The sequence below is a fragment of the Convolutriloba macropyga genome, chromosome 3, assembly GCF_964194025.1.
Source record: "Convolutriloba macropyga chromosome 3, txConMacr16.3, whole genome shotgun sequence".
In the NCBI taxonomy this organism is placed as follows: Eukaryota; Metazoa; Xenacoelomorpha; order Acoela; family Convolutidae; genus Convolutriloba; species Convolutriloba macropyga.
This window is the reverse complement of record NC_134470.1, coordinates 2,805,673-2,830,227: the sequence shown is the minus strand read 5'-3', so window position 1 is coordinate 2,830,227 and position 24,555 is coordinate 2,805,673. Positions and strand designations below refer to the sequence as shown.

The 24,555-nt window shown below is 36.0% G+C and overlaps 2 protein-coding genes across 2 annotated transcripts in view; one reads left to right on the top strand and one right to left on the bottom strand.

Annotated features, from left to right (window-relative positions):
• The first annotated feature begins 4,104 nt into the window (after positions 1–4,104).
• On the top strand, positions 4,105–13,449 carry LOC142336784 (uncharacterized). The gene is made up of 5 exons (XM_075385702.1): positions 4,105–4,227; positions 4,305–4,418; positions 6,177–6,254; positions 11,925–12,139; positions 13,035–13,449. The coding sequence occupies exons 1-5, from the start codon at positions 4,201–4,203 to the stop codon at positions 13,339–13,341; spliced, it is 741 nt and encodes a 246-aa protein (XP_075241817.1). The 5' UTR covers positions 4,105–4,200; the 3' UTR covers positions 13,342–13,449.
• A 7,766-nt stretch (positions 13,450–21,215) lies between these two features.
• The window catches only part of LOC142335831 (uncharacterized), a 10,683-nt gene continuing 7,343 nt past the window's right edge, over positions 21,216–24,555 (bottom strand). The window contains exon 2 of the mRNA XM_075384159.1: positions 21,216–24,104. Coding sequence (XP_075240274.1) covers positions 21,329–24,104 — 2,776 coding nt within the window. The 3' untranslated portion in view covers positions 21,216–21,328. The remainder of the gene's footprint in view (positions 24,105–24,555) is intronic.

Genomic DNA, 24,555 nt, shown 5'->3' with positions numbered 1-24,555 from the left:
CGGACGCCCCTTCCCGCTTTTTATTGCATTTGGGCAGAAGCAAGTGAAACCAGGTATTTCAACTGAATTTACACTGAATGTTTCTTTTAATAGTAAGATATCGTATGCGATTGCTTCACTTGTGCACGGTGATGTTTTTTAGCACCTTCCACGTTCCCTAATCAAACTGTAAGTCACGATCCTCTGTCTTCAACGATTTGATTCCCTTTAATTTTGTACTTGGTGGAAGGATTCAGCAGTCTTTTCTCTTTTAATTCTGCCACAATTTTCCTTCTATTTTCTCGCTCGGTTTTTGTTAGATCGGGTTGTATAAATACGTACTTGAATTGTTCGTTGTCTTTAGAAATTCCCATTTCATTTTTTCTGTCTCGCACTTTATTCGAAGCAGCTGTTTGCCTTCTGTATTTTGTTTGCCAATTCTTTGAGATTCAAAATTCATGTTTACTTTCATGGATTCTGCAATTTCGCAAACAAGACAATTGTCAGATGCTTCAGTGTTCTCGCTGTCAGGCTTTGTCCCGAAAAGAACCAGGTTCTTTGAGCGCTTTTTCTGTTCAAACTGTTCTTGGTTTACGCCACTTCGGCGAGGCTCAGCTTCGATGGGACTGCATTAGATCTGGACTGGTTTGTCTCTTTCATCTTATCTAGTGACTGGTTTACTTTTAGTTTTTCCGAGGTCTTATTGTAGCTTTCTATTTGCTTCTTCAGCTTCTTAGTTTCTTTGGCTGCACAGAAACCGCAAGTGAAATCTAACAATTCCGTTTGTGCTTTCATTTCTAGAGTGTACACGCGGATATCAGTCCAAATTCCGCAGTCATTTTGACATTCTACCGTTCGTTTTTTGATAAGTGAGAACACTGAAGCATCTGACAATCGTCTTGTTTCTGAAATTGCCGAGTCCTTGAAAGTAAACGTGAAATTTGAATGCCAAAGAATTGGCAAACAAAATACAGAAGGCAAACAGCTGCTTCGAATAAAGTGCGAGACAGAAAAAATGAAATGGGACCTTCTAGAGAAAGCGAAAAGCTTAAAAGAAAATGAACGATTCAAGTACGTATTTATACAACCCGATCTAACAAAAACCGAACAAGAAAATAGAAAGAAAATGGTGGCAGAATTAAAAGAGAAAAGACTGCTGAATCCTTCCACCAAGTACAAAATTAAAGGCAATCAAATCGTTGAAAACAGAGGATTGTGACTAACAATTTGTTTATGGAACGTGGAAGGTGCTAAAGGAACACTATCAACGTGTACAAGTGAAGCAATCGCATACGATATCTTGCTATTAACAGAAACTCTCAGTGTAAATTCAGTCGAAATACCTGGTTTTACATGCTTCTGCACAAAGGCAATAAAAAGCGGGAAGGGGCGGCCGCAAAGTGGCTTAGCAATTGCACTGAGTAAACAATTAAGAATTACATGCAATGTTCTCCATCAGAACAAAAAATTATTAGCATTGCAGATCAAAGAATTCAGCCTAATTATAATTGTAGCATATTTTCCGCCAAAAACAGATCTAGAGACAATATATCAAGCACTTACCGAAGCTTTTCAATGCTGTCAAGGCAAAGCACGTATGGTCCTGGGCGGTGACTTCAATTGCAGACTCGACTCAACGGAAAGAGGCAACTTACTCTGCGAATTTTTAATTAATTGGAATCTTCATTGTGTTAACGACAATGAAGAAGTAACATGTGAATTTCAGTGCAGTAAAAGTATTTAGCGATTAATTTTTCGTAAGCAAGGAACTCTTAGAACAATTTATCGAGATAAAGATCAACAATTCATTTTTAACAAAGCACAAGCCAGTGTCTCGCTGCTTTGATCTAAAACGCAGTAATGATATAGCGGATAGCAGAAAGAAGCAAATGCGTAAATTCGATGTTGAACAGTAGAACGAACAAATGAAAAGCGCTCATAATCCGCACGATAGCAACACAATGGACACATCGTATGACAAGTTTGCCAAAGCCATTCATGAATCAGCAACCGTTCGGCCTGAAAAAATCACCGAAATGGTTCAAAAGAGAACTGTACCTACTGCATAGGCAGCTGAAAGCTGGATATAGACCGAGACATGAAGCAGGTTCTGATTATTTTAAAAAGAAAAGAGCCTTTAGGAAACTTTGCAGAAAACACAAAATGATGAATGAAAGAGATCGCGAAAGTTTCGTAATCAGAAAACCGGAATCAGAAAGGCGAGACTTTTGGAAAATTCTGAAGTCCAAGGAAATTTTAGCAAAAGTATCTGAATTTACAATTCCAACTTGGGAATCATATTTCGGAGGTCTATTTAAAGCTGAGGGCGAAATATCAGATGAGTTTTTAGACGAGCAAACATTAAGAAACTATGATTTTTGTTTTTCAAACTGGAAATGTACCGGACATTCGAATGATCCAAAAACACTGGAAGAAAATACCGAGGAAGATTCAATGTTAAAAGCTGGTAAAGCAGCGGCACCAGTTGGAATAACCAACACTAGTATTAAATTAGGTTTTCATCCAATGCAAAGATACGTATTCCATTTACATAACCTCTGTTTTGCGAAGCAAATTGTACCCCGAATTTGGAAGTAATCATATATTAAACAACTGTACAAAAGCAACGGGAGCAAAACAGAAACAAGCTCCTACAGAGTCATTAGTCTGTTATCTTGCATGTACAAGTTGTTCACGGGTATCATTTACCAGCGTTTGCGATCATGGGTCGAGAAAAATCAATTTTTACCACCAAGCCAATATGGTTTTAGACGCAAACTGTCAACAATCGACGCAGTTTCGCACTTAAAAAGAGCAATCAAGCATAACATCAGCTGCAGTGGCAAATACTATGCCTGCTTCATTGACTACGAAAAAGCTTTCGACTTCGTGAATAGGAACCTGCTGCTTACAAAACTGATCAAAATGGGGCTCCATGGGAACATTCTACACACAATACAATCAGTGCTAAAATGCAACTTTCAGCAGATCCTTGATAGAGAATTATTGTCAAACGAGATTGAAGAGAAAACAGGAGTAGCACAAGGAGAAAAACTCTCACCACTCTTGTTTAGTTTATTCTTAGCTGATTTATATTTTGAGTTGAAATGCAAGGGTCTAGATGTTATATTTTACGCTGATGACTTAGTACTTGGGAGCCATAGCCAAGGCCAACTACAAAAAAGTTTGAATAATCTGAACACGTATTGTAGCATGAATTATTTCAAAATTAATGTGAGCAAGACAAAATGCATGAAATTTAGAAGAGGTGGCCGTTTAGCTGTCGATGACAAATTCCATATATCGAAAAAAGAAGTTGAATTTGCTAACACCTTCTGTTATCTAGGTGTAATTTTTTCGAGCATGTTATCTCCCAGTCACCATCTAAGCCATCTAATGAACAAAGCCTATCAATCAGTAGCTTCAATAAACCAGAAACTAAATCTGCAGAAAGTCAACTTCAACTCAGCACAAGAACTCTTTAATTCAATTGTTTTTCCAGCCTCAACTTACGGATTAGAGACGTACATGGATGAACTTTTTGAAATAGATATAAAACAACATTACCGGAAATCAGAAGCTGTTTTTTGGAAAAGTTGGTGCGGAGTAAGCAAGTACACCTCAACCACAACGCTTTTAAACAAATTGATGTTTCATGATATACACGGACTGAAGGACTGCCCGCCAAAACACAGGAGAATAATTGCAAAGTTCTATGCCAATGGACTGCACAATAATTTTTGTTGTATGGAAGGTTGTTATCAATGGGAGGAAAACTTATGTGTGTGCAGATTTTGCGAAAGAACTCTTTTATCAACAGACCATATTCTTTATTGTAGTCACTTTTTAAATTTGACACCTTTACAGAAGTTCTATAAACTCTTAAACAGTTAAATTTAATGCTCATTTCTGAATCTGTAAATAATTTGGACAATTTGTCAGTGTGATCTGATGTTTAATTCAATCTTCTTCTTCTTCTTCTTCTTCTCCTGTAATTATTTTGAGACACTGTCGGTGTGATCTGATTCAATCTTCTATCAAAAGTATTGTAAGATATAGTTGAAATTGGAAAATTTCGATGGTGAAAATTCGCTGGCTTTACCCATGACGATTTATATATTTCTTCGGTTGTTTTGCTACTGAATAAATTATTTTTCCTATCAAATTGCGTCAATGTTTGCGGATGTATTCTATTTGGAAATCTTCAGGCTTCTAGATTAAATGGCGACAGATGTAGTTGGGTCTTGGGTATGTTTTTTTTTCTTCTTTTGCTTTCCAACAACTAAAAACTATTTTTGTTCTGTTTTGCCTGATTGATACTTTAGTTCCCATCGGGATATCATGGCCACTTTCGAAACAGATCAAGAACTACAGTGACAAATGAATTCAGACAAAAAGCTCGTCCTACTCCTCCAGAAGTCTTCAGTCGTCGTTTTAGGGTGAGTTCTATCGCAATCAAGCTGGTGAAATTATTTTTAGCCTCATTTTTAATAATGAATTTCGAATGGATCATTGGTTCATGGACAATAACGGATAATAATAATAATAGTTATAAAAGATCCTGTATCAAATGTAAAAGCGGTCTACTCTTTATTTTCGGCATCTGGTCATTACATTATCCGAATACCGAGCTTTGAGCTCGAGGCCTATGTGTTTGCAGGGACTAAGTGTTTTTTCACTACCAACTGGATACTAACAGTTCCTAGATTTGTTTAAATTGTGTTCTCAGACAAATGTAAATACATTTAGTGATTTGCATTTTATTTTCTGGCTTTTCATTTTAGCATTTTGTATTCTTTATAACCTGACGATGAACTCAGAGTTCGAAAACGTTCGTAAGAAAGTTTTAAATTGACAATCCTTTTTTATAAATACATAGTTATTTTATCCATTAAAAATATGTGAAACCGTTTTAAATTGTCGATGAACCTAAAATTCGAAAACGTTTGTTTTAATTATCAGAATAATAATAATAATAATAAATCAGTATTTAGGGTGAAGTCCAGGGGAGTTTTAAGTCCCTAAGCAGTTGCAGAGTCTTTTAGTATTACTGCAACTGGAACAGCCACAGATAATTCTCCAGGTACAAGATCTTCGGAGTCGTATTTTAATTTGACAGTTTCTTCTACAAACAGTTGGTTTTTGTGGTACTTGCTACCTGATGATGATTCAAAATTAATGGAATAATAGAGAAGTCTCATTTAAAGAACAAAAAGTCAAATAAAACATAATATATCATAAGCTGCAAGGCACTGGACGCTTTTTTATGAACTTTTTAGTGCGATCTTTAAATAGCGATCTGTCTGCACCTAATTCATTTACGGGTGGAATTGTGGTGAAATAAAGATGGAATTTGATGGAAATTCCGATATGTCCACTTTAAGATTTTACGGATGGAATAAGGGTGGAACTGTGATGGAAAAAAGGTGGACTAAGAGCGAAATTCCGATTTGTACACTTTCTACCCTTACCCCGGATTTTTAACGGTGGAAACTTTTTCCACTGCCATTTTTAACGGTGGACACTCGACCCGGGCTCTACGTTTTCTGCCGTCTCGTATATTTTTGTTTAAAGGTTTTTTTGATCTTTTCCGTTTGCCCCCAGTACGTTATGCGCAGTACGTTTTGATTCTTCAACAGGAGCCGTTGTCAAAAAAATTCATTAAATCATACCTCTTAAGTATTTGTCATCTTTTCTGTCTATCCTTTACTTTTATTAATTTGTCGTTATCGTTATTTTTTATTTTCTGATTTGACAAATATTCAATGTTTTATGTAGACGTGGAACTGGGATGACTTGTCCGCACTAACCCTGTGTTATATGTAATTTTTTCTTTCTTTAAATTTTTAAACTTTGCTTTTCAGAACGCCTTTTACGGTAATTATTTGGCTCCTCTCATTATTTCCCTCTGCTCAGTCAAGCTGGAGCAGTAAATGTATAATAAATAACTGTTAATGTACCAAAGTATGTGCTGTGTTATTGTAGAGGGCTATTATGGGCAAGAGCCATTTATTTTTACGATTCTCATCTGTGACTTCTAAGCTACTTAGTTTATTATTTTAGTTCAATGTGATTGACATGGTAGTATAAATTTTGGAACAATAACGTTGCCAACTAAAACATTTTAGCAAAATTGTCATGCAAAATAATCAATTGCCCTTTTACACGAATAAATCCTCGAAGCCCGTTGTTTTTAGGAAATCCGACTGAGGAACCCCTTCACTTCACATGACAACAAATCTGCTCTCATTTTAGATGCCACAGGTTTTGGCCAGGTGTGTTATTTTTCATATTTCCTACTTTAATTAATTGTACGAATAAGTTGGTAGCAGGATGACTGGATCATATACTTGACTACATTATTAATTGCGCTCGAACAAAATTTGAAGCAATTATTAACCAATAACGGTGCGTGTGTGTGTGTCTTTTTTATTCAAGTTTTTTTTTGCACGTGCATTAAAGGTACATAGAACAATATTAGCAGGTGTATATAATTTAAAAGGAGAAAAGCGTGAATTCAGTTTAACACGGTAGTACAACAAAGAGTAACTATTAAATAGCTTCAGGAAAAGAGATATAATAGCAATGTAAAGAACATTAGATGACAGTAATAATCATCGCGTCTAGAAACTAAAATTATTTGAGCCTTCCCTCCTCTATAATGGCCCCTATGGATGATTCGGTTAGTTCCGGTTTTTTTAAAACTTTGCAGCCTCTTATGCATAGGAGGCAGCTTCGTAGAAGTGCAAAGCTTAACCTCGTCCGTATGTAACTAACAATATCGCTAAAACTCTCTTCTCGTTTGTGGCTCAATTTCTGAGCTATCCTTGTGATGACTTTGTTCGTGTTGGGACTCGCTCCGCCAGTACATGAGAAGATCAGTGGCGTGAAGGAGCTCGGTTCAACCTCGACAATCCGCTTTTCATATTTCAGTTTCTTCAGTGATTCATGATACCTGTAAGCGTCCTTGGTGTTTTTTGGACATGATTTGGCATGCGGATTGAAGACCTTGACGTCGAAGAAGGTGCGCTGGAATCGTGACTCCCACAATCCATTTGCTTTAATGTGAGTCGAGCCGCATCGTCTTTGGTTACTGAGTTGCTTGCAAAGCTCTAGCCTTGAAGCGGAAGAAGTTTCGGCTCCATCTCTACATCATGGCAAACCTGATTCAACAACTCTCCGAAACAATCACGGATTTCGTTATGCCTCAGGTGAGTATATCCTCCTTTCGGGCAGTGGAGGGAGTGTGCGATTGTCCATTTTTCTCCACATGCGCAATGTTCGGGGGTTCTCTCAAGGTCCCAATGATATCTCAAACACAGCCCTTCTCGAAATTCAGATTTATTCATGTTGAATCCGTATTTTTTAAGTGGCAGAGCATTCACCAATTGGACGAGCCCTTCTTTGAAGCTAATGTCACAATGAATTGTTCTTTTTCGTCCATATCATTCAGTACTTGGTTTCTGCGCTCAATTAACGACTTCGAGTTCTGTTGTCTTATCTGTATCGTTAATTTGCTTAATTGAGATTCGTCTTCTCGACAGGCTGAGAAGGCATCGGAAATTAGACATGAGTTCGTGTAGTCATTCAGTCGCTGATCTGGATGTTGTATATTCAGGCCTCCAAATCTGAGGGGCAGAGCCAACAATTTCCGCATTGTTTCATCGGGATTGGGTTTAGCAGTGATGGCTGTAATCAGTTCCGTTTTAATATGATTCTCGATTGTGTTGTCACTTCCATGTGCTATGCAGATACAGAACTGGAACTATTTGTTCTATTTTTGGCAATTTTGGCCCATTTCTCATCGTTTTATTGTCAGTTGTTGTCATTCGCCGCTTTTTGACCAAATGAGAATAATCTCAAATGAATTAGCATGAAGCCATTTATAAGTTTCTTTTTTTCTTTTTATGCCTTCTAATCGTAACTGCTTTTGTTGCTGACAAATATTCAATAGTCTTGGCACTTTTTCTCAAAACCTTTGTAAAAAAATAGCCTGTCAAATTTAATTGTTGTCACTCAATATAGTTTCCATTTTCGGCCAATTTTTTTCTTCGGTTTGTATATAATGTAGCTTAAAACTGTTCCAAGAAATTGAAAGAGGTATGAAAACTCGAGATTTTAAACATAACCGACTAGTGATTTTCAAATTGCTCTCAAACGACTGTCGAGCTGTTGGCTTTGTCAGTAGCTAGCTTGGGTTTAGGGAGATATCTTAAGCTTAAGTGAGAGAGGGTAAAGGAGTAAAAAAAGAGGCCGCATTAGAGGTTTTAATAGAGGCGCTTTGGAGTGGGGAAGTCTCACGTGGTCGACGGTGTCGGGTTAAGAGGTTGAATGAGGTGTGTTGATTGTGTATCTGTGGGTTTGTGTGTGTATGTGTGGAGATGGGAGGCTAAACAGCAAACTCTTCGGTGATATATAAACTTAGAGACTAGTAAAGCTCTAAGAGAACCTCGCAGTGACTTAATCACCTCAAGTTTTTACTTGTTTATCCCGCGTTTACAGAGAAAAGGTCAAATGGTCAGACGAAAAAAAACTATCAAAAAAATTGGTAGCGCGAAAATTTGCTTATAAATATTAACAGTACTAATATTGCTACAAAGTTCTTTTGAGGGCAATTAATAAATGGCTTTCTGTTTAACGTCCATTGTCTTACGTCATTTGTTGCTTACTTGATCAAAAATTTAGAAACAAGAGGTGTGAATTTTAATCGTGCTGCATGTTTTGGAAAAAAATACAGTTTGTATCGGCTTCAAGCAAACTTAATTTTTTTACTTTGTTATTTCAACCATACTTCCAAGTAATTCTTGCTACCTTAGCTTTTTGACACATTTATGAAACCCGCATTAATAACCCGAGCCGACTATTGTCGCTCTCGCAACGTTTTTGGGTTGAATATGTTAAATAGACTTTCAGTTATGTACAGCTCAAGAAGGGAGAGATAGTCAAAAGAAGCGAGTTGAAACAATAAAACTCCGGACACTAAAAGAAAATTTGGGGGTTTCCATTTTCTCATGTATTAATGTGCCGAACTTATCGGTGGGTCATTTTTATTGTGCAAAAGGATTTATTTGACGTATCGTGTCACGTTTTTGGGCATCTTTAAGTTTGTGGCAAGCATCTTTATTCGAATTGTTCCAGCATTTTTTCAATGTTCTTTTCTTCAGTCAAACTTTCACTTTTTGTTTACGCACGTTGATCACATTCTGTAACATCATTTTGTACTCCTTAGAGGGTAATTTTCATTTATATGAAAAAAACTACAAATTTAATTATAGAATGAAAAAAGAAGCTGTTTAAATATCTGAAAGCAAAACAGAAGAAAGTGTCGGAGGGTTTGAGGGTCGTTTTTAAGTATATTGATGTAATTGTAATAAAATTGTTATTAAAAAAATTATTAAAACAAAAGGTGAAAATTTCTTTATGAGAAAATTAATCAAAACACTGAAAAAGAAAAAAAGCTTTTTTAACTTTCCATGGTCCTTTTCTCTTCTTTTTGTTACCTATTTCAGGCTTTCACTTTATTTTAATTCAGTAGATATTAGATTTAACCAAACAATAAACAAAATAGTATAAAATGTTTATCGAAAAATTAAACAGACGCTAAGAGAGGAATAAGAAAAGAAAATTATTTAACTACTTCCTTTAAATTAAATTTTAAACCGTATAGTACCTTGTAGATAATTGTTCTCCTTTCATTTGCCGAAATCGTATTTAAATGAAAACTGTGATAGTCTTGTTGTAAAACAAATAGCTAGAAAACAAACACCAAAATTTAGTTTTTCTGGAGAAAGAGGAAACGACTAGAGTCTTATTAGATTTTTCTAAATCATCTGGCTGGTTTCTCTGGCCACTTGAAGAACTTTTTTGCATGTCATTCATGGCCTCTGTACCATGGACTATTTGTTTTAGCGGAAACATTATAGGGACATTAATATAAGTTTTTTGGATAACAAAAGAAAAATATGAAAAGTTTTTTTGATAAGAAATTTACCTGTTTTTTATGTAGAGTTCTGTGGAAATTTACGCTAAATCGGAAGCCCTAAAGCTAAAAAACGGTCAGATAATCAATTTTGGGCTCTATGAGACAAGAACAAAAAAACGTAATTTTGTCAGAAAAAGGCAAAATACATTGTTGCCCTTCTCCATTGTTTAGGTGTTTAAAATGACAATTAATTAGCAGCATTAGTTGATTTAGGGTAGTTCGAAAACGTAGGAACAACAAGAATGGTATCAATTTGTGAAAAAGAACAGAAAATGATTTTCAACTCTCTTTACTTCAGATGTTATGTGACTGTGATGCTTGCGCTGATTAAAAGGTGTCATTTTCATCAGCGTTTCGATGTAATGGAAATTTTGTAGGAGTATTTTACATGTTTTCACTTCAAATACTAAAGTCAGCTAAAGTTTTATTCAGACAGAAAGTTTTGTTTTCTACTTTGCTGCAAAATACTAGACAATAGCAAGACCTTCAGTTGATTAAGGGTCTTATGCGACTGTAAGTGGCCACGTTGATCACATTTGAGAAATTTTATGACACGAACGAGAGAAAAATTCATAATCTGTTTATAGAATCCACCAGCCTGTCTTAAATAATGAAGGACAATGTCAGTATTTTAGTTAGAAAAATAGCATACATTTTTTTCATGCTTTTTTCACTTCTACAGTAAACATTGGAAATTTGTCTTTGTTGTTTGATTATAATTGGTCACAATTGGCACACTGACAAAATATAGGCAACGTTAACTAAAGTTAACATGAAACAAATTCTTTGCCAGAACGACAAAATTTGATTGACAACCCTAATTTTTGATGATTTCTTTTCGTTAACATTTTTGTGAAAAATTTTGGCAACTTGCTTTTGAGTCAGACTGATTGTTATAGATTTAATAAGTCGGTCTTGTTTTTATTGAGAAAAATAGTTAAATCAGGGGGAAAATTTGCACTTGTATGTTTGCTATTTCTTGCGTCTTAGCTGGTTGCTGCAATCTGTTTATTCAAATTACAGTGATTGTTTAAGTTAAATGTTCTGTGCGACGGGTTGTTTTTATTAACTTCCTAAAAACGTTTTAATATTGGAAGATGATTGACAATACGTGAGTGTTCTGCATTTTTAAGTTTTACTTTTAGAGTTGCTCCAGAAAAATGGCCTCATTTTGATCATCGCTATGCTGATCGTCAAACGGACTATCAAATAAACTAAAATTTTTGTAAAACTTGAGGCTTATATAAGAATTTTTGAGAAACTTGAGGAACCTTCTGCGCTACGCACAGTCTCGTAAGTGACGTCTTGCTCAATTTTATTATCAATGTGTTTTTATTGCTACTGCCCTGCGTGCTGTACTATTGTTGCTTAGAGCTGCTGTTTTAATTGCTTAGCCTGAAATCCTGCAAAAGCCCTTAAAACTTTTTAGTTTTGTGGTTTAATTATATGTTTCAAGTCAATCTACCGCTTGAAAGGCGAGCACTATCATCGACAAAATTTTCAAATTTTCGAAGCCCATCGAATAAAAAACAAAAGATGGAGTGCATTGAATGAGCTCAGTCAAAGCCTTCTACTGCATTTTGGGAAGTTTTTTAGGACTGTTTTGGCATCGTTAAGTTGGTAGCATTCTTCTAACATTCGCTATAAAAAGAAGTAATTGACTAAGGAGTAATTACATATTTCACAATCGCCGAATTTGTCAGAAGTAGAAGTTAACTTTAAAGTAGTATCAAAGTTAAATCATTAACTTTCGAAGTTAACTTAATCAGTTACTTTAACCTGCAATTCCGTTTTTGCTTGTATGGGTCGATTTTTGGTTGAATATTGTTATTATTGCTAGTCTCGCCTCTTAAAAGACGAAAACCAATAAACTTGTTAAGTGACTTATTTTTACAGCAGAAATTGTGTTTACGGGAAACGGTTCTCATTTATTTGGTTAATGTTAACAAAAAAAATCGTTTAGGGAGTTGGTAAGAAAAGAATCGAGACCCCGTGTGCCAGCCGGTACCAGCCAGACTTCTTCACGTGGGCGGGAGAGCGCAGTGTGAACCAGGGCTACATTTCCGTCAACCAAACAACATACAATGGCGGATCTCCATCGCCCAGCAGAAAAGTTTTCATGCCTGAATCACAATCTGGTGATAACACTTCGTCAGCAAAACTTGATTCCACCTATAGGTAATAAATTTTCAAAAAATATTTTTCCTGCGATTTGGTGTTTTATTTCTTTTTTTAATTAATTCCTCAAAATAATATTAATTCTGAGATTAGTATTGCTGAGAAAATCAATTCTGAGGATATCAATTTATAATTTTCCATATTTTTTAAAATATATAAATCTTGAAAAATATGTTAAATTTGTAAGGTTCTTGCAACATGATCGCATTCTTGCAACTAAATGTTCTGAAATTATGTAATTTTTATCGGATGTCTATCGTGCACGATTATTGCAGGTTGACGGTTTCTGCTCTTGCAAAAGGATGCTAATTTTCATAAGATATTACATCTTTTTCTGTAAGAGCCGTTCCAAGAGTCAATACTAGTCTTGTAAGTTCTATTAAAGACCATACTAAGATTCTATTAATATTGTCTTAGGAGATGACTTGAAGAGTAACAAATCTTACAAGGAATTTATTCTTTATGTCTAAGTTATTTTAAGGTAGTTTGTCGTTACATCGTTTCTTGTAATTTTTGTAGATCTTGATTTTATTTAACCCGCCACCATTTGGGTGTCTAGTCTTTGTAACGGTCCCCTAAAATGGAGCTAGGTATTTTCTCCTAAGATCTCGACCTATGAAAAACCATGCTCGACCTAAAAACTGATGTCCTGCTTTTTATCTATTTGTTGCTTCTAAGTCGTTTCCAAAGTGATCCTGATCTTTAAAATAACACAATATGCTGCAAGCATAAAAAGACTTTCTAGAATTTTCTAGAAGATTTTGCTAGAATTTCACTGAGGAGCGTCAGGACCGTATAATTTCATTCAGTATTAACCCATTCCCACTCTAGACTTTTTGTGTTTTTTCATAAATTGGGGTTTCAAGTAGGCTATTGGTAATACTGTTGGTCTTAGGTTGTCATACGGGACCAGACCACTGAACAGTCGATTCCATTTCACACCTGCCGCCACTTCCCAAGTGAAACCTATGGAACTACCTCCCATGACAGCCAGACAACTGAACCCTAAGCAGCCGGAACTCAAATTAGCCAAAATGCGCACCCGATCTGCGCCTCCGAAGTCCTCAAGCGTGCAAGATTGCCTTACTTGGTTTGATATGGTGAAACCCAAAACTGATTCTGGGAATTCGGAAGATGCAACCATAACTACGACTACGACCATTGCACCTCTTGAATTGGGATCCTCACAAATTGAGTCATAAATTGACTCCGAAAGGGATCTTTATCTCAACCCTCCCCTCCGGCGCTTTAATGACCTCAGCCCTTTTACCCCAGCCGCTCAAATCCTACCCTAATTGAACTAAGTTTGTTTTTACCCCTAAATTAAATTTATTTTTTAAGCCTGAGTGAACCAACTAAACGCATGTTAGTGCGCATTGAAAACTGTCATTAAAGCGCCGAAGAGGTGATAATAGTTCTTACTGAAAATATAGCATTTGCGGGATATGAAATTTCAATTTATTCGTGGTCGTATTCTATACCGGTCTATACCTGGGGGGGGGGGGGGGGGGGTTGAGGGTTGAGGGTTGAGGGTGGAGTATAAAGATCCCAAAACATCTATCATCAATTCGAACATTTTCTATTTTTTCAGAGATAGTTACGCAAAACTCGAATTACTCGAAGCTATATAGAGTTGTCTTTAAATGTGAGTATTATATGTGTGTGTCGTTTAATGCACTTAAACAAATCTAATTAATTAAATCTTGTTAGATTGCTCTTCACTTTTGGCAACGATGTTCTTTTCTTTTTGTACTTGAACAGATACAACGGCGTTTTATATGTAAAAATCAGCCAGCTGTGATTTGTTCAGCTTTTACTTATTCGTGTGGTGTTTTCAGCCGTTGCGTTTTTTGTTTCGTTTTGTCACTTTTTGTGTTCAACGCATGAATGTTTGTCAAATTGGTGCTATAATGGTGCCATGTTTTGATATTATAGGTCGAATTGTATTGAATATAACCATGGTCATTGATAATGAATGACCTCTCAACAAAATGGGAAAAATGAAATTTTTGCCTACGAACCGAACATTTGCCTATTAAAATTTTCAATCAATTGGTTTAAATCAGTATTTAAAAAGATTATCAATCCCATTCATGATGTTAAAGTAAAACGAAAAACCAAAACAAATTATAAAATTTACTATACTCTTATTTCAATGAAAAAAAGCATAGGTCCCGTCCGATGGTTGTTAATTGCTCTCAAACGAAGTTTGTAGCACTTGTATGAGTCCTGTGGTCTTCTTCATGCAATTTTTTGCTTGACCAATTTTTCGTCAGATCTATTTGGCTTTTCGTCCTCAAAAACTGGATAAACAGTTAGCGCCTGGATGGCATTAAGGGCTCATAGAGCGTCTCTTCTTATTATGCTATAAGTTCTGTAAGTTCTGAGACATAAATTAACGGTGTAAAGGGAGCTTCTTATAGTGTGACCTCCCCCTTCAATCCCACTCTTCATCCCCCCGCAATTAAGCTAAAGCAATAAGAGCTAGCCCACCTAAATTATACTTAACGCTGGTTATTTGAGAGCAATTCGCCCGACCTTAGTCCGTTTTTTTGGTTCTGATAGTTTCAAAACAAGTCCAAGGGATCACTGAGGCATGACCCTGGCCGGCAAGGCATTGTAGAATGAATTAGTTAAATATTATGCTAAAAATCTTTCAATTTTTTCAGAATTTAGGACACAATATCGGCTATATGTCGGGTATTTCGTCCCGTTGGGTAAATAGGCAATGATTATTTTGTCCTAACATCGATCACTAACTATTGAGGTGTCACCGTAAACAGTTTTCTTATTATTATTATAAATGCATTTTGCAAGAGTGCCATCAGTTGTTGGTGAAAACATGTTCTCTTATTGTCAATTTACAAATATTTGAGGAACCAGGAGTTGACTGGGGAAGCTTAATAGGTATTGTAATTTTTCTTAATGAGTTTATTAAAACTGTTTCAAAAATATTCAACGGTCGTGTTTAGAATGTTGTTAGAAAAACTGTTTTGACGACATAAATTCACGATGTGAAGAAAGGGTCTCAGAGTGTGACTGTTATGAAGTTCTTGTAAAATTAATTTTGAATAATAGAAATAGGTATAATTCAAGTTTATGTTGTATCAGTGAAAGTAAGCAAGCAAAAACTTCCACCATTTTGAACTTTGTATCGTGATGCGTATGTTTTGCAAATTTCCAATTTGTTATTCATTGAAAATTATCCCAATAAACAGACCGACTGTTATGTCAAAATGAAGGCTCTAATTTTTTTATCATATTTTTTTTTATTTTCGAATACTCGCATCATTTTTGAAATTTTGTCAATGCAAATGGAATCCGTTTTCCTGAAAAAAGAAGGCATTAACTAGAGTAGCAGTCCAGTTGGAAAACGAACTGTTCTTCAAAAGTACAATTCGCCAAAACTGCTCAAAAGTTCAAATTATAAAATAGCACTTATCTTGACAACACCCCTCATCCTGCCCACACACCCACACACGCGCGGACACACACACACATACACTCACCAACACACACGCACGTAGTCACCCAAAAGTTGTCCATTCCACTCAATGAGGATGGCTTCCAAAATTGTTAACTTAATAACTAGAGTTGTTACTGAAATGTCAATCATTTTCCTATTTCACGAATAATGTGATGACTTTGTTGTAAGGAATATTTCCTTTATTTTTTTTCTGAGTTTTGAGGTCTTAAGGTATAGGGATAAAAATTGTAACAGATGTCAAAATTACCCAACTTTTCCCATTTATTTCGATTTCCAACCAAACCAGTTTTAGAAATGTAACTAATATAAATATCTCAAATCCAGCGGTTTGTGGACCATTTTTTCCCAAGATGAAAATAACATCAGAGGATACACATTACAGTTTTAAGAGAAGAACGCAGGAAACTTAAATTTTCCCAAAATCTCACCTTACGACTTTGAATCGTTTTTTTAAGGAAATAGCCATCTACTCACACTGGCAGCTTATTTAAAAACCAGAAATTCTACATTCTGGAAAAATTTGAAGTTTGTTCTAAAACAACACCCTTAGAAAGTCCAATATATGGTAACAAGCTGTAGACTAGTGAAACGGAACCAAATGATGCATGCACTAGTCCGCCCTTATTGCCCGGATTTCAGTAACTCCAAGTCAAGCCGTTTAGTTGTCAGTTTTTTGCAAATATCTCAAAAACCGCTGGTTAGGGAGAAAGCATTTGCTATCTGTTAGAAGGTTGAAGAGAGCAACCTAATGTAAATTGCGCGTAATATAAGCTTGACAAGAAGCTCTACTTGTTCAACGTATACTTGGCTAGAGAAATGAAGCCTTGAGGAACAAAAAAGAATGTGGGAACGGTTTATAAGAGACGCCCAAGTTCGAGAGCTTAAGACCAGTTGGTGTAATTGTTCTGTAAGTTCTGTAAGTTCTGAGACATAAATTAACGGTGTAAAGGGAGGTTCTTAGAGTGTGACCTCCCCCTTCAACGCCACTCTCCATCCCCCCGCAATTAAGCTAAAGCAAAAAGAGCTAGCCCACCTAAACTATACTTAACTCTTGTTATTTGAGAGCAATTCACCCGACCTTAGTCGGTTATTTTTGGTTGTGATAGTTTCAAAACAAGTCCAAGGGATCACTGAGGCATGACCCTGACCGGCAAGGCATTGTAGAATGAATTAGTCAAATATTATGCTAAAAATCTTTCACATTATTTAGAATTTAGGATACAATATCGGCTATATTTCGGGTATTTCGTCCCATTGGGTAAATAGGCATTGATTATTTTGTCCCAACATCGATCACTAACTATTGAGGTGCCACCGTAAACAATTTTCTTAATAACTGTTATAAATGCATTTTGCAGGAGTTCCATCAATTGTCGGTGAAAACATGTTCTCTTATTGTCAGTTTACAAATATTTGAGGAACCAGGAAATGACTGGGGAAGCTTAATAGGTATTGTAATTTTTCTTCCGCTCTTTTTTCAAACTGTTTTAAAAATATTCAACGGTCGTGTTTATAATGTTGTTAGAAAAACTATTTTGACGACATAAATTCATGATGTGAAGAAAGTTTCTTAGAGTGTGACTGTTATGAAGTTTTTGCAAAATTAAATTTGAATTACAAAAAGTGGTTTAATTCAAGTCTATGTTGTATCAGTGCAAGTAAGCAAGCAAAAATTTCCACCATTTTGAACTTTGTATCGTGATGCGTATGTTTTGCAACTTTCCAATTTGTTATTCATTAAAAGTTAGCCCAATAAGCAGACCGACTGTTATGTCAAAATGAAGGCTCTAAAAATTTTTTAGATTTTAGTTTATTTTTGAATACTCCAATCAGAAGTTTGTGGTATTGTTTAGGGTTTTTCAAATGCAATTTGCTGCTTGATAATTTTCTTCTGACATTTTAGAAATTTTGTCAATGAAAATGGAATTCGTTTTTCTTGAAAAGAAGAACGCATTAACTAGAGTAGCAGTCCAGTTGGAATTCTAACTGTTCTTCAAAAGTACAACTCGCCAAAACTGCTCAAAAGTTCAAATTATAAAATAGCACTTATCTTGACAACACCCCTCACCCTGCCCACACACCCACACACGCGCGGACACACACACATACACTCAAAAACACACACGCACGTAGTCACCCAAAAGTTGTCCATTCCACTCAATGAGGATGGCTTCCAAAACTGTTAACTTAATAACTAGAGTTGTTACTGAAATGTCCATCATTTTCCTATTTAACGAATAATGTGATGACTTTGTTGTAAGGAATATTTCCTTTATTTATTTTTTTCTGAGTTTTGAGGTCTTATCATAAGGTATAGGGATAAAAATTGTAACAGATGTCAAAATTACCCAACTTTTCCCATTTAATTCGATTTCCAACCAAACCAGTTTTAGAAATGTAATTCTTATAAATATCTCAAATCCAGCGGTTTGTGGACCATTTTTTTCCCGCGATGCAAATAAAAATAACATCAGAGTATACACATTACTGTTTTAAGAGATGAACGCAGGAAACAAATTTTTTTCCAAAATCTCCCCTTAAACGACTTTGGAGCCGTTTTTTGAAGGATAGCCATCTACCCTCACTAGAAACTTATTTCAAAACCAGAAATTCTACAAAGTGGGAAAATTTGAAATTTGTGCTAAAACAACTCCCTTAGAATGTCCAATATATTGTAACAAGCTGTATACTAGTGAAACGGAGCCGAAATGAGACAAGCAATAGTCCGCTCTTATTTCCCGGGTTTCAGTAACTTCAAGTCAAACCGTTTAATTGTCAGTTTTCTACTATTATCTCAAAACCCGTGGGTTAGAGGGAAAGCATTTGTCCACCAAGTGGTAAATGAATACTGCAAAACGGTTGATAACCTTGCTAATAGAGCCCACCTCTGCTTTTTTCAATTTCTGCCACCTTTTTCAAATTTTTTTTTAAAAAGTAAATCTATTGGAATCAGATATACTGATAATACCATTTATGAAAAAACAATTAAATGTTCATGTTAGAAAAAATTCTTCAACTGACAAATAAATTGATGATAAAAATGAATAATACAGTTTTCCATTTGTTTTCTCACCTCAAATATTAATTTTTTCCTATTCTTTCTACATAGCTATAAAAAAGTTTTATTCACTGCACAAAGATTCTGTTGGAAGCAAACATTCTCTTCCAATTAGTTATCTTCAATTAGTTCGACAAATACGATGTGTAAGGTAATCTTTATCAATTAAAGATTAAAACGAACGGTACGTTTTACGGTGTAAACACCGGAAATGAAATAGTTGAAAAAAAATTTTTTTTAAAGTTGCCAAATTTTCTTTACAATTCTTGATGCAGTTTGACCTGCAAAATTTTGATTTCCTGTGTAGCTAACTCTGGGTAAACTTAAGCTCACTTATCAGCATTTCTTTATCATTTTTTCCAAAAGGAAAATTGCAAAAAAGTGAGATTTTGTAATTCTTGACGATATCTTCCTTCGTTTTAGGTTTCAGTTATGTTGTTACCCGATCCTTCTACTTATGTATATGGAAAATTTAAAATGAAATTGATCTTGATTGTCATACCTAGGGTCATCAACTTAGAAGATCAAGAGTTTAATAAATCACATATCAGGAGCTCATTTTATTTCTCAATCCTAGTGGGGAGTTTTTCTTTCTAATTATCTTTGTTCTCCTCGTTTTGGCTAGGTAAGGACAAAACTTTTAACTGGAGGAATAATTATTGAACGGTATTTCTGGGATGCCCTAACAACAGACGTTTTCCCCACTTCGTTTAACAACACTTTGAAAAGTTAAATCTCAAACTGATTGCCGTCAAGTTTTTTTTCGAGTACATCTATGCGGACATTCATGAGATCGGAAACACAGTCATTTTCGGCCCGATTCCAAAATAGGTGGCTTTCCATCTAATTGGTGCGAAATATTTCGATAGTACTATAACAGTCACGAGTCACGGAATAAATGTGTGTGTTTTTATGTGTAATCCACAATTCTATGTGTATGCGTTTTTAAAAAAGTAAATTTCGTTACTGCAACTTTTGATTGCAAAACAAACCAGCGCTTAAACAGCTAAAAACATCTTTTATGAAAACTTAATAGGAAGGGAATATGTCTGTGTTTCAAACACAAGTGCGCTTAATTTTTTTTTTTAAAAAAGAGAAATAGGATCTTAAAAAATCAATAAGTGTTGTCATAATCAGACACAAAACGTTTTCAAGGCAATTGCCTAAAAACAGTCAGAAAAATTTTCACGTTTTGCAATATTGATAACGCATGTTTGTTTATTTTATTTAAATTGTTGGTTTCCTTTGAAATTATACTGTTTGTTCTAATATTGCATGTTTTTGGTCTGAAAAGACTTATGTAGTAGAGCCTTAGACAAGAATTATCTTCAGAATTGAATAAATAGAAAATTAATATTTCTGCAAATAAAAAGATTCTCTCCAGCAAAAAGTCTTGGTGTCATTCTGACAAAAATTTATTATTGACGGATGTTATTGAAAAGTGTGTTTCAAAAACCTAAGAAAAACTTGGTTTCTTGAGCAGCAAAATATAATATTCATTTGGCAGGATAGGGAGAGAGAGAGAGAGAACTAAATTCAATTTATGCAAATTTACCCAGGTTAAGGTCCAAGACGGCATCAAGTATGTTCGTCGTGCGTTCAACTTTACAAAGACTGCAAAATCTAATAACGCACAAAGGTCTAAATAAAGACGCATGAAAGTCTGGACATGGATTCAAGGAAGACTGGACATGAATTCGAGAAGAACTTGACATGAACGCACATAATTCAGGACATGAACACGCTATTGTTTTCAGCCTAGTTAAAAAAACTAATATCTATCAGATGAATTAAAGCCCTCTTAATCCAGCGTACCCTTGCTAAATGGCAGCCTTCAATGTTGAAAACCAAAACTCACTTAAATTCAAAATAAATAGCAAAACGCCAAAAATGGAAAGAATTGCACTTATTCTCCTGCGTTGTGTTTAAAATTTTATTTCTTGTGTTATAAAATGTAGCTATTTTGAATAAAAATCGTGCTTTACAGGCCCGATTATATAGTACTCAGCCAAAAAACATTTTCAACTGCTTCTTTTATTTTTACGCAAAGGATATACATAAAAAGTGATTAAATAATTCTAATTTCAAGTATATAAGTTATGTCTTATCGCAATATGTCTGGCTTTTAACGCATGAAAGACTGGTCATAAACGTACGAAAGTCTGAACAAAAACGCACAAAAATCTGAAAATGAATGCAGAAAATCTGGTGAGGGGACGAAAGCCTGAACAAACACGCACAGAAGTCTGGTGAACGCGCGACAGTCTGGACGCGATCGCAAGAAAGTCTGGTGAACGCACGAAGGCCATAAGATCTTTCCGTCGGGGATGATCTAGACATAGACACTCCGTCTGAGACGGTCTGCACATACCGGTTTCCGTCTGGCACTCCCTCTTTAAGCTTCTAAAGTTTGGTTTTTGAGTTGTGGAAAGTAAGATTCACTTAAATTACCGCTGACATAAATTAGGAATATTTTTGGTAACGGTATTTAGTGCACTGGAGCCTGAATGTTAGTACTTTGATAAAACTCGTTTAGTAGATATAACATTCAATTAAAATTCTCTAGAAAAAGTAAATACTGGTTTTTACTGAGCAGGGTTTTAAATCCAAAGCTTGTTCTCAAAGGCAAGAACTTTTTCAGCTGCTACGATTTTGGGGGTGCTCGTTCAGGAACATAGATAATAGGTTTATTGGCCACTTCTTGCAACGAAGGTTTTGGGGACCTCAAGGCCGCAACTGGTTCACTGGGTGACGTCATACCATCTGGCGTTGATCTGTCTGGTACCTCTTTTAGGATTCCCCTTTGAATCCGAGGTGACCTGGGAAGTGGTTGGGGAGGTGGACTTCCTTCATTTAGGATTTCGGCAGACTTGACGATGTCATCTTTTCTCGCTAGTAGTGGACTTTGCTCCCTGGACATAGAACCTGTTGAGGAGCCTATGGTTCCAATGCAAACCGAAGTTGCTCTGGCACTCATGGTTCTGGAGGTTCCAGAATGTTCAGTAACTTCTGGAGATCCCGGGGTCGTAATTGGCGACGTTCGCGCTGGAGCATTCTGTGAAAGGTCAAGGAACTCCCCTGATTCTGAGGATTCCGCTGTTGGGGGTAGGTTCGGACTCTGAATGAGTTCCTGAGAACTAGGTGATGTCAAGCTGATGTTGGAGGAACTGGCGTCATACATGGAATCATCATTGTCGTCGAAATCATTCGTGGAATTTGTTTCGTCAAATTGATCATCCGTGTCGATTGTGGTATTGTTTCCCGATTGGGCATCGTCGTCATCATCGTCATCTACTGTAAAAACGGTTCCATAATTCCTTGGGAAAATTTGATGAGTTTGTTCGATGAAAACATGTATGATCTCTGTCACATCTTGTTGATAAACAACTTGGTTCTGATCTGCGGGAATCGGCATAAGTGTCGGACCCCAGCAAATGGCCATATTATGCTCAGTCATTTTGTTGACCTCCGAGAACCTCGTCAAGTACTTCAGGAAGTCGAAAAGGTAACGCATCGTTATCATAACGTGAACGTTCAACTCAACCACAAAAGATGTTAAACTTGTCATGAATCGCGATTCGCTCGTCGGGCGTTCATGCAGGATCCGTATCAATTCTAGGAATTCACTGTTTGGGAATAAAGGCTCTTCTAATTCCCTGAAGTACATTTTGAGCAATGCGGCAATGTTGTTCCAACCCCAATCGCGATCGGGTTCGTCTTCAATCGGGTTATCCGATTGGTTGAACATATTTTTCAAGTTGGTCACTTCGGATTGCAACCCGTTCATTCGGAATATTCCAGAATGTTCTCGACCATCAGAAGAACTTGCAATTTTGTTGATGCAACTTGTAACTACTGGAGGGATGTCGATTTGTGCAGCAAAGCAATAGGTGTCGATTTTTCCTCCAAAAAGCGGTGCAATGATTTTAGATTTTGGTCGGACGCAGAAGTTGGGTCTTAGCATACTTTTAGACCTGGTAGCTGTTCTGGCTGCGTTGCTGTAAGACTCCAAATTTAACTTAATAGTCTTGCCAAAAGTTTCTTCGACCGGTGTTTTCCTGCCTAGTAAACAAGCCAGTTTGTTTTCCTCTGGAACTTTTCCCGCTACCAAACGAAGGTCTTGATTTTGGATGTCTAAAAACTTGGCAAGACTTTCGTCAAATTTGTCCGAAAACTTGCTCATCGATTTTTCGCGATTGCACGTGAACGAATCAAGGATAGTCTTGTTGTCTAGGAAAAGTTTGTCAATTTGATTTAGAAAAGTTTCCCGATTAAAGTTGATTTGTTGTTCTTTTTCGATAATCGTATCTTCGCATTCTTTAATCGAGGATTTGATTGTTTCGATGCATTCGTTAAGATCCAAATCAAGACATATATTTGAAATATCATCTTTGAAATTTTTGGTTGCGTGGGGTGTGAACTCAAATTTGAAATGACTTTTTGGCACGAAAACTTTCGAATGATCGTCCATAATTTTCCGAACTTCATCGGTGCCAGATAAATCCAGAAGCAGACTTTGGAATTCGTGAACTTTTTCCAACTTTCTATTAGCCATTTCCTCCTGTACTAAACAAATGCTTCCGAAAATGTGTTTGAACCAATTAAAATGGCCCAAAAATGATGTTTCGAGCACTTGAGGGGCAATTTTGCTATAAATATGATCAATAAAATTATTCGCAGATTCAATTTCCATTATATATTCGTTTCGACGCAAATTGAAGTTTGCATATTTTTCATTTCGGCTCATTTGATAGTTTAGTCGTTTGTTTTCGGCTGCGGCTAGTCGTTTTTTAGCCATTTTTCCTTTGGGCTCGCCGGCCGCTTTAACTTTATCCAATTCCTGCGAAGCCTGTTCGAACTTCGCATTTTCTCTACGATAATCGGTACTGCTTAAATGGTATGCTTTCGTATTGGCGGTTAACTGGCCAACGCTATTGTGAAAATCTTCCTGACATTTTAGCAAAGCGAGTCGGTTTTTATCATGCGCCTGTCTTAGATTTATGGCCACTTTCGAAATATGGTCGGTTATAAAACTATTGGCAAGATATGAATCGTTGCTCATGTCTGAACAGGTTTGTTTCGAAATATTTAGCAAGGAAACAAAGCAATCTTGAAAACCTGAAAAATGCCTCGAAGCGCGAACGTCTTTCGGCTTTTTTCCCTCTGAAAGGTGGTTATTTAATTTCACAAAATACTGGTCCGTTAGTTTTTCCAATTTCTTGGCATATTCGGCGTCCATTTCTGCCTTCCGTTTAAGGAAATCTCGAATGTCGTTGATGGTTGAGACATGTTGGGTCACGTGGGTGTCGATTGCTTTGATCTGTTCCCCAAGGTGACCTTTGACATCTGTGGAGAGGGTCTCAATTTGGGTGAGAATCTGTTTCTCCGTTTGAAATTTCAGTCTTAAACAAATTGAAACTCTGCAACGTAATTGTGAAAAGATAAACAAAAAATGTTTTATTTTGGCAGTACAGCTGGAAAAAAGAAAAATTTACTGGCCTGGGTTTTTTCTTCGTTAAGTCAATTTTGGTTCATCGACATTTTATGAAGAGATACAAATATTGTCTCCTAGAACAGCCAAATTTTGCGTTTCCTACTTGTTTCATTTTCCGTTTTCTATATCATGATCCCAAATACATGTTCTTTAACCTATCGGAAAACTTAACAGAATATTAAAAAGTTTCCCAACTTGTAATTTTAATGCATTTTCTCAAATATTAGAGAAAATTGTGCTGTATTTTCTTAAAATTATTCCGGAGACAACCGATCTCCGATCTTTTCAACAAATCATGTAATCATGCATCATTGCTTTTCCAAAACGCTTATCCAAATTTCGAACAGTTTATAAATATAGTTAATTTTGCCCTATCA

Bases quoted from the DNA above. Each gene is read 5' to 3' on its own strand.
- LOC142336784 (XM_075385702.1), top strand. From the start codon at position 4,201: ATGGCGACAGATGTAGTTGGGTCTTGG. The intron at 6,255-11,924 runs GTGTGTTATTTT...AAAATCGTTTAG, and splicing joins ATGCCACAGGTTTTGGCCAG to GGAGTTGGTAAGAAAAGAAT. The intron at 12,140-13,034 runs GTAATAAATTTT...TGTTGGTCTTAG, and splicing joins AAACTTGATTCCACCTATAG to GTTGTCATACGGGACCAGAC.